Here is a 12,667-nt window from a genome sequence, read left to right as displayed (position 1 = left end):
ACTTAAACACAAGTACCAACAGGTTCAAGAACAGTTTCATCCCCACTGTTATTAGAATTCTGAATGGACCTCTCATATTGCAACAATGACTCACGCTACCATCATACCTCTGACTGATGTGGAGGTACAGGTTTAATGCTGCCTATGCCTAATTCAGGTTTCTGGTTGTCCATGACAGAGCTCAGCTATTTTGGGCTACTACACACCTCTGTTGGCTTCATTTTTATTCCCCTTTACTTAGGACTAATGAAAACTCATGTAATGTTTGTATTTGTCCAATTGCTTGACATTATGATGTTTCCCTCCTGAACAATGACAAGCTGCAAGTGAGCATTAGGAACTGTGTTCAGATGGGATGTAGCTAAGGACAGATAAGGTTACTGTGGGTCTTGAGTAGATTATTTCCCCCTCCGACTTCATTTAATTTAGTCTACTTCCTCTTCCTATCTTTCCTTCACTTTTGTTATCGTTGCATTGCACTTGTGGATGGTGTTTGTTGTTCATTTCATAGGTTATTTAGGTAATTTGTTGGTGGACTATTAATTGAAAAAAGTACTAGTAAAGTGTGTGGCTTGGTGGCTAACCACCATTTTGTGAGTGAATGGAGTTGTGCGTGTGAGGAATTGTCAGCCATGTCAGCTCTATGTGACATTATGACTGCTTTGTCATTACATTGTCGGTGAGGTGCAATACTGGATTGCTAATGCCTGTCCAGGTGCAGAGTGACCTTTCAAAGGTAGCGCACACAAGGAATATCAATATCTCAGTGAATATCCATTGAGCAATAGGTTATTCCGGGATTGGTATGAGATAAGATGCAGTGGAAATTGGATGCGAGAGATGATTTAGATGCAGGATAGGCACTTAATGCAGTGAGTGTAAGGATGAGAAAATTTGTTCGAACTTGCAACACAAGCTCTGCCTAAACCTTATTACCACTTGGATTTAACCAAAACAATGTAAGATTCAGACCACAGAGTCTACACAGGATATAGACAGGTTGAGTGAGTAGGTAAAAACATGTCAGATGCAATTTAGTGAAGGAAAGTATGAAGTTTGGCTGGAAGAAGAGAAGAAATAAATATTATTTAAATGGGGAAAGATTGCAGAAAGCTGCAGCAGAGCAGAATTTATGGGTCTTTGTGCATGCAGTGAGGTGCAAGTGACTGTCTTGACATTAAAGGCCGATTTGAGCCAAGCGTGGCATCAAGGAGCCCTACTGTTGGAGGAAATTAGTCAAATTGAGTCTTTAGGTGGTCTTTATTTAAGCTTATACCAATGCAGCATGGGAGATGCTCCAAAGTCAAGCTCCAAGAACTCTGTTGTTCACAACTCAAAACAACATATTTATACATATCCGCATCACAATAATTACATGCAATGTTGGTATAAAATGAACAAAAGTCAATACTTTGCTGCAAAGACAGGATCAGCTTATTTTCATGTGAGGTGCTGAGTCCTCTAATTTCAACAGAATTTCCACTTCCATGTTATCTTTAGGGCATATGTGTCTACATCATCTGCTCCTAGCATCCAAGCCTTCCTTATGATTAATATTTGCATGACTATCTCAAGCTATACAGATGGTCACTTGATTCTAGCAAATGCTAACTGTATTGAGCGAAACTAATAATCCGTGATCTATGGGTCCTTCAGTTAATTGTTGATTGTTCACTCTTACAGACATGCAGTTAAACTACCTGAACTATTCTGCTTCCTTATATGGATATATCTCGGTGAACTGCTTGCATAAGTTGCTTGCTGTTTGCCACGAATCATGCTTCAGGACATTCTGCATACTACATTACTGCAACCTTGTACTGATCTAGCCTTCTTCACCTGGTAAAGCTGGAGTCAAAGGAAAAGTTGGGTGGCAGGTGCAAGTACAGCAAACACTCTGTTGGTTGGAGTCATATTTGGCACAAAGGGAGACAGTTGTGGTTGAGGAGGTCAGTCATCTCAGCACAAAGGGACAGAAAGGTAGCTGGAGGGACAGGTAATATTGAGGAAGTGGGGAAGCTGCAGAAGGACTTGGACAGATTAGGAGAGTGGGCAAAGAAATGACATATGACATATAGTATGGGAAAGTGCAATTTGCAGGAAGAATAGAAGTGTAAATTATTTTCTAAATAGGAAAGGCTTCAGAAATTTGAAGCACAAAGAGTCTTTGGAGTCCTAGTTATTCCCTTAAAGTTAACAGGCATGTTCAGTTTACAGGAGAAAGTGAGGACTGCAGATGCTGGAGATCAGAGCTGAAAATGTGTCATCCGTCGTCATTTCCGCCACCTCCAAACGGACCCCACCACCACAGATATTTTTTCCTCCCCTCCCCTATCAGCGTTCCGAAAAGACCACTCCCTCCGTGACTCCCTCGTCAGGTCCACAACCCCCACCAACCCAACCTCCACTCCCGGCACCTTCCCCTGCAACCGCAAGAAATGCAAAACTTGCGCCCACACCTCCCCCCTTACTTCCCTCCAAGGCCCCAAGGGATCCTTCCATATCCACCACAAATTCACCTGCACCTCCACACACATCATTTACTGCATCTGCTGCACCCAATGTGGCCTCCTCTATATTGGGGAGACAGGCCGCATACTTGCGGAACGCTTCAGAGAACACCTCTGGGACACCCAGACCAACCAACCCAACCACCCCATGGATCAACACTTCAACTCCCCCTCCCACTCCACCAAGGACATGCAGGTCCTTGGACTCCTCCATCGCCAGACCATAGCAACATGACGGCTGGAGGAAGAGTGCCTCATCTTCCGCTAGGAACTCTCCAAACACAAGGGATGAACTCAGATTTCTCCAGTTTCCTCATTTCCCCTCTCCCCACCTTGTCTCACTCTAATCCCTCGAACTCAGCACCGCCTTCCTAACGTGCAATCTTCTTCCTGACCTCTCCGCCCCCACCCCCACTCAGGCCTATCACCCTCACCTTGACCTCCTTCCACCTATCGCATTCCCACGCCCCTCCCCCAAGTCCCTCCTCCCTACCTTTTAACTTAGCCTGTTGGACACACTTTCCTCATTCCTGAAGAAGGGCTCATGCCCGAAACGTCGACTCTCCAGCTCCATGGATGCTGCGTGACCTGCTACGCTTTTCAGCAACACATTTTCATATTCAGTTTACAATTAGGAAGGCAATTGAAACATTAGCATTCAAGAGGACTAGAATCCAAGAGCAGGGATGTACTGCTGAGGCTATACAAGGCTCTGATCAGATCAGTACAAGTCATTCTCCTATAACGTGCATTTCATCAATACAATTTGGCTGTAACGCAATTGATGAATTGGGGAACAATTTTATAAAAATGTGAACTCCTGTTGTTTTTTATGGATTCCATCCCTGGTTGCCTTAAGTCCACTCTGCTTCAGGTCAAGCAAAAGAAATTGGATGCTGGGGCAATGTTTATCTGACTCTATCATTGATGCTTGCAAGGACGATTTAAAAATTATTACAGTAGAAAAGATTTGGATTTCAAGATCTTTCTCATTCTGGACAATGCATCAAGCCATCCTCCCACCATTGGTGAGCTTTCTGAAAACATCAAAGATGAGGCAAAAACATAAATTGCTGGGACAATTCAGCATGTCTGGCAGCATCTACACAGAGAAAGCAAAGTTAACATTTTGGGTTCAGTGACCCTTCTTCCAAACAATTCGCTGAGCAGTTTCTGTTTTCCAGCATCCACAGTTCTTTGGTTTCCTTTGAGGCAAAGATCAGGATCAGAGGCTGGTGAACCTGTGGAATCATTACCACAGAGTGCTATTGAAACTGGATTGTTTACTGTATTCAAAGCTGTGACAGGTTTTCTGGTCAATAACAAGAACAAGGGTTGTGGGGTTCAGGAAGGAAAGTAGAGGATTATCAGATCAGTCAGGATCTAATTGCATGGCAATGGGTTAAATGGCTTACTTCTGTTCTTATATCTTATGAATTTAATGAATCAGTTATTGAATTTAATAATCATGTACGTGGTAGGAAAATAACTCCCTCCAGTTGATTTTTTGTTATTCCTTGCATAGTTTGAGTCGGGTATTGTACCATTCTTCATGGTAGCTTTTCTGTGGTAGACACAATCTGTATGCAGTCTACAGTAATTTTCTCATTTCCTCTCTTCAGGTTGAAAGCTCAGTTGGCCCAAAAACCTGACAGTTAATAGTCTGGCTTCTTGTCCACTCCTACATAAGCACAGGAAAAACACAGTTACTGTCATAATTATTATTAGCATTCTGGCATGAAATTTATTTGATTGTAGCATTAACAGAGACTTTAACCCACAAATAACTTCCTTTATAAAGTTATAGAATTATAGAAAAATAATTCTATAAAGCATTACACGATAATAGGTTAAATTCACTTCCCAATTTTAATGGACACGGTATCCAAAAGTTAGTTCTGAACTTGTTTGTGGTGCATTCTGAATCACCCATTACGCGACTGAACAAAGAACAGTATTTTCCTGTTCTGAGGGCATCCTCCCTTTAAGAGGAGAGATAGTTTATAGGGAGCTGTGCTTCACTTTGCAGCCCATTGGATGAATCTGAGGAGTCGGTCATAGAATTGTAGGTTCTCTTTGTTTGCTTCAAGTTAGTAAAAGGCATTGGGCCAAGCCAAACCCACAATATTTTGGGGCCAACTCACTTATTTCGAAACTATAACTGCTGTGAGGAATCTGTAAATATTCCCTCTTGTCAGTGTCTGGAGTAAGAACAGCAACGTTAGTTGGACCCGCAATTCCTGAGTCAGTTCAAGACGGTAAGTGAAGCGATCACCTGTCACAGGGACCATTTTATTTAGCTTTTATTATGAATGATTGTGTGATATGAATTAAGAATACGTTGTTTCAGCACTCCGGTGTATTTGTCTGTTTTGCTTTCAACGTTTTATTTTTCCCATCGTAAAACTTGGCTTTTTTTTCCGGTTCTCGTCGAGAGTAGCTGTAAGTGCCACAGGAAACTTGCCACCTTTATATAATAAAGCACAGTTGCGTCATGGGGTTAGAGTCTGGACATGAATACAACGGATTGATATTTGAACAGGCGCTGATTAGAGAAAAAAAACATTGAGGAAATTTTGGAAGGAAAGCAGGGGTGTCTCTTTTAACATTATTTGACATAGCATTCAGTGCAACCCAGAACATCAGCGGACGGAGGATGGAGTGTGAAAAGAAACCATATCTGTCTTGTCCTGGTTTTCACCCCCGAGTGCTGATTGCCTCGGCGATAACCCGAGAGTGGGACCCGGTTGTCGTGTTTCTTGGGAGATTCGAACCCATTCTGATGGCGAGGGCTGCTGCGGACAAACGCACGTATTTTTCCAGTGTGTTTAACTTCTCACATGTATGCTCCATCACGAAGCACTTGTTCCTTACAATTCATGAAGCGGTCTTCCCGGAGGGGAGGGGGCATCAACAATCAGAGGGGGACAATAAAGATCCCCCGATGCCAAATCGGAAACCCCTCCAGCAGCGGCTAAGCCGCTTTATTTATCTTAAAATTCCCTGCATTGTGTCGAGCTCGAGGTCACAAAACTGAAGAAAAAAAACCCAACGTGTTGCCTGTATATTTTTTTCTCTCTGTTTCTTCTGCTGCTTTCGAGCTCTGCGTCTGTATTTGTGAAGTGCCATGTTTTCTATTCAATCTCCCCCCACCCCAAACCCCAATCTGGGGGATAGCGTCTACACGCGAAGGTATTGCTGAAGCATTTGATGACGATTAGCTGCCCTCGGGCGCAGATTGCACAGGTTATTCCTCCTCCCCCCACCTTCTGTGTAAACATGCAGTAACAGGAAGGATGTTTATGGAATGCAGTTAGTATCTGCAGGCGTGTGGATAGGCTCTTGGCATGAGCGAATGATTGGCTCTGCTCTCCCCCTCTCTCTCTCTCACACACACACGCACGCACAAACCGGGAGGCTTGCCTTTTCATTTTTTTCGTTAAGAGCTGGTGCGGGAGGGAGAAAGGGACTGATGTTCACCGCGATTGACGGTCTAGCCTAACTGATCGTCAAGAAAACTTGCAGCATCTTAGTGACCAATCGTGCGGGCCGCCCTGATAGCCAGCAATGAAGACGGCGGGAAAGGGCTAATTAGCAGCTGTGCAGTGTCAATCGGTTTTCGCTGGTCTTCTGGTCCGGATGCAGCTGTCTACAGAGGAAAGTTTTGCAGCACCGCTTATGGTAATACACGGAATAATTTAGATCGATTTCATTAGAATTTTGATCTCGTGCTCTGAAATTCCAATCGGATTTTGACTCTTGGTTCTGCTGCCGACATTGATGTTGCGACGACATTTAAACGTTTTTATTAGCTTTGTATGCGAAACAGTTGACTACACAATGCACGTATTTAATTTTGCCGGGGTTGTTTTTAAGGTAGATGTATCTGTTTATAATTTAGTAACACTCGTGGATTGGAGTGGATGCTTTAAATACCAATAGGTAAGCCCAATGTAGCGCGAATGAAAATCTTTGGAGTTTTCTGTTTTGCCTCCAGGGGAAACAAGAGCTAAAGGGTCAACCGGGCAGTAATCCACCTGGTCTAGCCTTCCAGTATCTGGTGCGTAATGGGGATGGGTTAGCTCAGTTGGCTGGGCGACTCGTCAGTTATGCAGGGTGATGCCAACAGCGTGCGCTGGAAGTTTCTATGAATGAACTTTCCATCTCAACCCTCAGGTTAAACCACCACCAGTTGTCTCTCGCTAATGAAAAAAAAAGCCCTGTGGTACAGTAGGACTATTAGGCTTTATCTAATACCTAAGAACGGAGGTACACATGATAATGTTTTGGCTGGTCCTGTAACATCTGCATTCCATAAAATACAGTTAGATCAAAGTCAGGCCATAACTCTAAGTTTGGTCAGTTAGGCCAACTTGTATTTACAGAGCACCTTTTAACATCGTAAAATATTTGCAGGAACTCTATAGGATGATCAGTGAACCACAAAAGGAAATGGAGTGCAGATGACCAATGCTTGGTCAAAGAGAAAGATCTTGAGGAACATCTTTAAGGAAGAAAGATAAGTTGAGATGTTTTGGGGAGGGAATTTAAGACTATAAGGCTTTGGCAACTGAAGACCAGAAATGGGACAATTAAAATTTGGGATCTCGAGGTCAGACTTGGGTGTGCAGAAATCCTGTAGAATTTTAGGGCTGGAGGTAATTATAGATATACATAATATAATGGGTTCTGGATCAGTGGTGCTGGAAGAGCACAGCAGTTCAGGCAGCATCTAAAATGCAGCGAAATCGACGTTTCGGGCAAAAGCCCTTCATCAGGAATAAAAGCACCACTGATCCAGAATCTGGTTTTCAGCATCTGCAGTCATTGTTTTTACCTCGTTGATAATATAATGGGTGATAAGTATGTTGAAGGGTAGTTTGGTGGCTCCTGCCTAATGTATCCTCCTCTGTTTTGACATCCATTTCTATCTGATTGCACAGACATGCAATGGTTGGATTTTTTTTCTAATTTTAAGATGAGCACAAGTTTTTTTGTGTAGAGAAATCTGCAATGTAAACTCTCTAAGTTCTGGAGAAAAAGGAAAATAGGATAGTTAAGTTTAACAGTTTACTGTGAAAAATAATTCCCTTCAGCTCATTGTGCCTATATTGGCTGTTTACTAGATCAAAGTAGTAGAATTTTTCCTTAAACCATATTTTCTTCAGTGAGGAGCTAAATGAATTACTCTTTTTGATTCATCCCACAAAAATGTCCTTGAGAAGAGAGTGGAGGTTTCATCATCTTGTTGAAGCCAACTGTTATTTATGGCTTACATGAACTTGAACATTCGTACCAGTACAGTCTTGTGAAAAAAAACTTGCTGAAGCCTGTCATTTATATAAGACTTATGATTTGCTTAATTTACTTTATAGAAAGTCTTACAATTTCACTTTTTATGTCAAACAAATTCAAACTCTCTCTGCTTTAAAAATGAACATTAACTTAAAAAAATTTTTAAACTTCTACCATTTAAATTAAGTGGGCGGAATACCATCTGCTGATAAAAAATGTACAGGAAATTTCACAACATAATATTCTCATATTCAAATACTCTCAAATCCAGTTGTATATTTTGTATAGTTTACGTTTTATTTGTCTTCAGAAGATTGACTGCACAATTGATTGCCCAGTTGCTATCATTTGTTGCATTCGAAGACTATTAAAAGTTGCTGTGAGGGAAAATAGATTCTGAATTTCCTTTCTTATTAGTTATTGGATCTATACAGATACAAGACTATTGTAAACAGGTTTGGAGTGATCATCTGCATAAAGGACAAATGTGGTTGCAATACTAATCTCAGCACTTTCTGGACCTTGAGTATTTATTCCCACAAATTTCTTTCACAATGAATTTTCACACGTACCAACAAAAGACCACAAGAACAAGGAACAGAAATACATAATTTATCTGTTTGTGTTTGCTCCTTCTTTCAATATGATGATTGCTGTTCTGATTGTAATCTCAAATCCACATGCCTGCCTACCACTGATAACATTTCACACTATGGCTCATCAAAAATCTGTTCACTTCTGACTTAAAATATTCAAAGACTTGGCCTCCATTGCCTTTTCTGGAAGAGAATTTCAAAGACTCATGACACTTTGTAATTTAAAAAACAACTGTCTCGGTTCTAAATGGGTGACATATTATTTTTAAACAGTGACCCTCGGTTCTATGTTCTTCCAATGAGGGTGCAATAGTAGTGTCCCTCTCCCTGGATTGGGAAACCTGGGTTCAAGTCCCACCTACTCCAGAGGTGTGTAGTAATATTTCTGAACACATTGATTAGAAAAATAGATAAATAATAATCCTGTCAAGACCTTTCAGGATCTTTTATGTTTCAATCAAATTGCCTCTTAGTATTCTAAACTTCAGCAGATACAAGTGTAGCCTAGTCAACTTTTCCTCATAAGAATTTCCATTGCCTCCTCCACTTATATTGTGATGCATTTGTATCCTTCCTAAACTGTCCAATACTGTATGTGGATCTCCAGATGTGGTCTCAGTACTTTGTAATGCAACAGTGTGACCTCCCAACTTTTGTATTCAGTTCATAACACAATAAATGACAATTACTTGCTGTATCTGCCTACTAGCCTGTTGTGAATCATGCACTAGAATACCCAGATCCCTCCGCATCTTAGAACTCTGCAATCTGTCGTTCTGCAATTTAGAAACGTGCCTTTTTGGTCTTCCTCAAAATGCATAATTTCAAACTTCCTATGGTATACTTCATTTACCAGGTCCATGTCCACTCAGTTGATCTATCTACCTTTGTAGCCTTAATATTTTCTCTTCCCTTTCCTTTACTTACTTTCCTCCCTGTCTTTGTGTCATCAGCAAAATTTTTAACCATGCTTTCTAACCCTTCAACCAAATCATTTGTATAAATTTTAAACAGTTGAATTCCCATAACTGGTCTATGCAGAGCACTGCTTGTTACATCTTATTAACCATAAAAAGACCCATTTATGCTCATTCTCTGCCTCAGATGACAAAGCCAGTTTTCTGTCCATGCTAATACACTACCCTGTACACCATGAACTTTTATTTTCTATAGAAACCTTTGTATAACTTTATTAACTGTCTTCTCAAAATCTTAAGTTTAGTATATCCAATAATTCCCCTTTATCCACTGGATGCTATTTCCTTAAATAACGTCATCAGTAGAGTGACTAAACAAGGAAACCCTTTCACAAAACCATGTTGGCTCTGCCTGATTATCTTGAACTGCTAAATTACTTTCATTGCAGCTTTTAACATTTCCCCACTGATAGATGTTAAGCCAACTGGCCTGTGGTTTCCTGCTTGGCCTAAAGTGTCCACTTCTCCACTTCCTGATGCTGCCTGACTTGGTATGTTTTTCCAGCCTCCTGCATGTCTACTTTGGATTCCAGCATTTGCAATTTTTCTGTCTCTGGCCCATTGTTCCACTACTTGTAGGTTGCAAGTACCTGACAGTGCTGCAATATCTTGATCTGTGGTGGTGGTGGTGCCATCTTTAAACCCCAAGTCAAGCATTGGTGTCTGGAGTTGCCCTTCACCGTACATGTAGTGAGAAAGTAACCGCAAACCAACCCTACAGCACAACAGTAGGGCTAATTCTTCATTGCGCATACAAGTGCACATTCTTATACCTATTGCTGATTAAGAAGCAAACCACTCAGCTGCTCTATCCTTAGTCTCATCTTATATTACAATCCTGTCTAAGTTAATGCTAGTCTTTCTCTACTATCCAGTGTACTCCAACATTTTATCTTTTGTTCGATAGGGGACCATCACATAAAAGAAAGCCTTGAAATGGTTCAAAGCATTTACTTTCATTTGGAGAAGTGAACAAAAAACAGTTTAATTTGCATCTCAAAACTGAAATTGACTGTTTGCCTTTTGAGCACTAACTAAGTTACTATCAGTGAGTGACCACTTCATCCAGTTTCATCAACTGTACCTGGGTATCAGTCAAGTCCTGTTTGGCTTGTTGTGTTTGATGCTGCAGCACTCTACTGTGTATTAGGTGATGCTGTTCCTACTCAGTGTCCTCATCTTCCACCTCAGAAAACTGCTGCTGCTCCCCCAGCTCTTCAGCCTCCACCACATCCTGTCTTTGCTTGCTGCAGTTGTGCAGAGCACAGCATGCTAGGAATATGTGGCACTCTCTGTCCAACATATCTGGCGCTGACTTCTAAGGTCATCACAAATAACTTGCAGATTGATGAAATGAAACCCTTTCTGTTGATGAAGTCATTGTGTTACATGACTGCACTCTTTTTGACTTTGAAAGTAAATGATTGTGAATATAAGAAATTTTTATTCAATTCCGTGCTACTGTTCAGTCATTTGTTCGCAAGACTTTGGACAATGCTAGTAAATGCTGTTTACAGATTCCACAAAAGATGCAGCCAATATACATTTCTAGTAGCTAAAAGTTACTTAGCTTTAACTGACTGATATTTTTTCTTCTTAACCACACAGATGTCAAACTATAAGCGTGCAACTTTTGAAGATGATGATCCTACAGAATTAGCAACAGATGGCAACGCCTCACCAGAAAGTGTGGAGGTTTGTAGAATTGACTGGTCAAACTGATTTTTATTAAATCATGGTTTCTTGTCCAGCCTAATACTCATTTCCTTTATTTGTATACGTGATGAATGTTTAGGAAGTCGTTTCATGATATGGTGTCAACTCAGTTTCTTTAGTAACAATGTGCACAGGAAAGTGCAGTTACTGCTACAACATAATCAAGAACAGCCACATTGTATCCTTTGTTTATCCATTTTCTTTTGTTTTTTTAAAGATAGTGACTAACAATTTCTTCATTGTGATGTCTATTGGAACAGTCCTGATTATAGTAGTTTCATGAGGAGAGTAAACAGTAATATTTATTTTGCTTTCCCATAAACAAAATCTAACTGCTTAGATATCTGAATTTTTCTGCAGTGTTCACATTTTGAGAAGTGAGTCATTTTGAACTGCTTGCTTATCTATGTTTGAAATTGGGCAGATTCTTGATATGTATATGTTTTTAAAGCAGTGCTTGAACTTTAAGATCCCCACCATTTTTCCTTTGAAAATTGTGCTCTTTGCTAAAAACATGGAACCGGACCTTTGTAGTTCTGGATGGACAACGTATTGGAACATTTTCTTTCTTTATTTTAAACTGAAAGCAGTCCCATTTTGCTGTTTTGGAGTTCAACATGTTGCATTTACGTTTACACAAAGATTTAATTACTAATTAATTATACTTTGAGATAAAAGGAATGAGGAATGTTAAATAAGGAAAGATTGAACAGGTTTGGCCCATACTCATTAGAGTTTAGAAGAATGAATAGTCTTAGTGAAATATATCCAGGGTTTGGAGGAAATTTGACAGGATAGATGCTGAGAGGATATTTCCTGTACTGGAGGAAATCTAGAATTAGGGGACCTAGCTTTAAAATAAGGAATCTTCCTTTTAGAGCCATAGAGGTTTACAGCACAGAAAAAGGCTCTTTAGCCCATTGAATCTATGACCTTCAACAACCAGCACCAAACTGTTCTAATCCCATTTTCCAGCACTTGGCCTATAGCATTGTATGCTTTGGGATATAAGGTTTAGATGAGGAATTTGTTCTGAAGTTGGGGAGGAAGGTTTGACAGGAAAATGGAGTTAAAACTACAGACAGATCAGCCATGATCGTATTGAATGGAAGAGCAGGCTCAGTGGGTCAAATGATATACTCCAGTTTCTATTTAGAATCTTAGAGATATATAGCATGGAAACAGACCCTTTGGTCCAATGTGTCCATGCCGACCAGATATTCTCACCTAATCTAGTCCCACTTGCCAGCACTTAGCCCATATCCCTCTGAACCCTTCCTATTCATATACCCATCCAGATGCCTTTTAAATTAGATTACTTACAGTGTGGAAACAGGCCCTTCGGCCCAACAAGTCCACACCGATCCGCTGAAGCGAAACCCACCCATTCCCCTACATTTACCCCTTTTACCTAACACTACGGGCAATTTAGCATGGCCAATTCAATGTTGTATTTATTATGGACTGTATGGAACATTTCATCTGTACTGTACTTAGTATCAGCATATTCAATCATAACTCCAGTCTCAGAACACAAGATGCACTGGAAGTACTTCTAATTCTTTCTGTGAAG

General features: G+C 40.6%; 1 protein-coding gene across 3 annotated transcripts in view; it reads left to right on the top strand.

Moving 5' to 3' along the window:
* Positions 1-12,667, top strand: part of LOC132821860 (endothelin-converting enzyme 2-like) — a 171,809-nt gene that overhangs the window by 55,073 nt on the left and 104,069 nt on the right. The window contains exons 1-2 of one of the 3 annotated variants that reach the window (XM_060834757.1): positions 4,543-4,768; positions 10,987-11,073. In XM_060834757.1, coding sequence (XP_060690740.1) covers positions 10,987-11,073 — 87 coding nt within the window. In that variant the 5' untranslated portion in view covers positions 4,543-4,768. Of the gene's footprint in view, positions 1-4,542; positions 4,769-5,896; positions 6,192-10,986; positions 11,074-12,667 lie in introns of those variants that run through there. The other 2 variants (XM_060834754.1, XM_060834755.1) reach the window with 2 other exon arrangements.

Source organism: Hemiscyllium ocellatum, chromosome 13 (assembly GCF_020745735.1).
Source record: "Hemiscyllium ocellatum isolate sHemOce1 chromosome 13, sHemOce1.pat.X.cur, whole genome shotgun sequence".
Lineage (NCBI taxonomy): Eukaryota > Metazoa > Chordata > Chondrichthyes > Orectolobiformes > Hemiscylliidae > Hemiscyllium > Hemiscyllium ocellatum.
The sequence above is the reverse complement of the archived record's forward strand: the minus strand, read 5'-3'. Positions and strand labels throughout refer to the sequence as shown.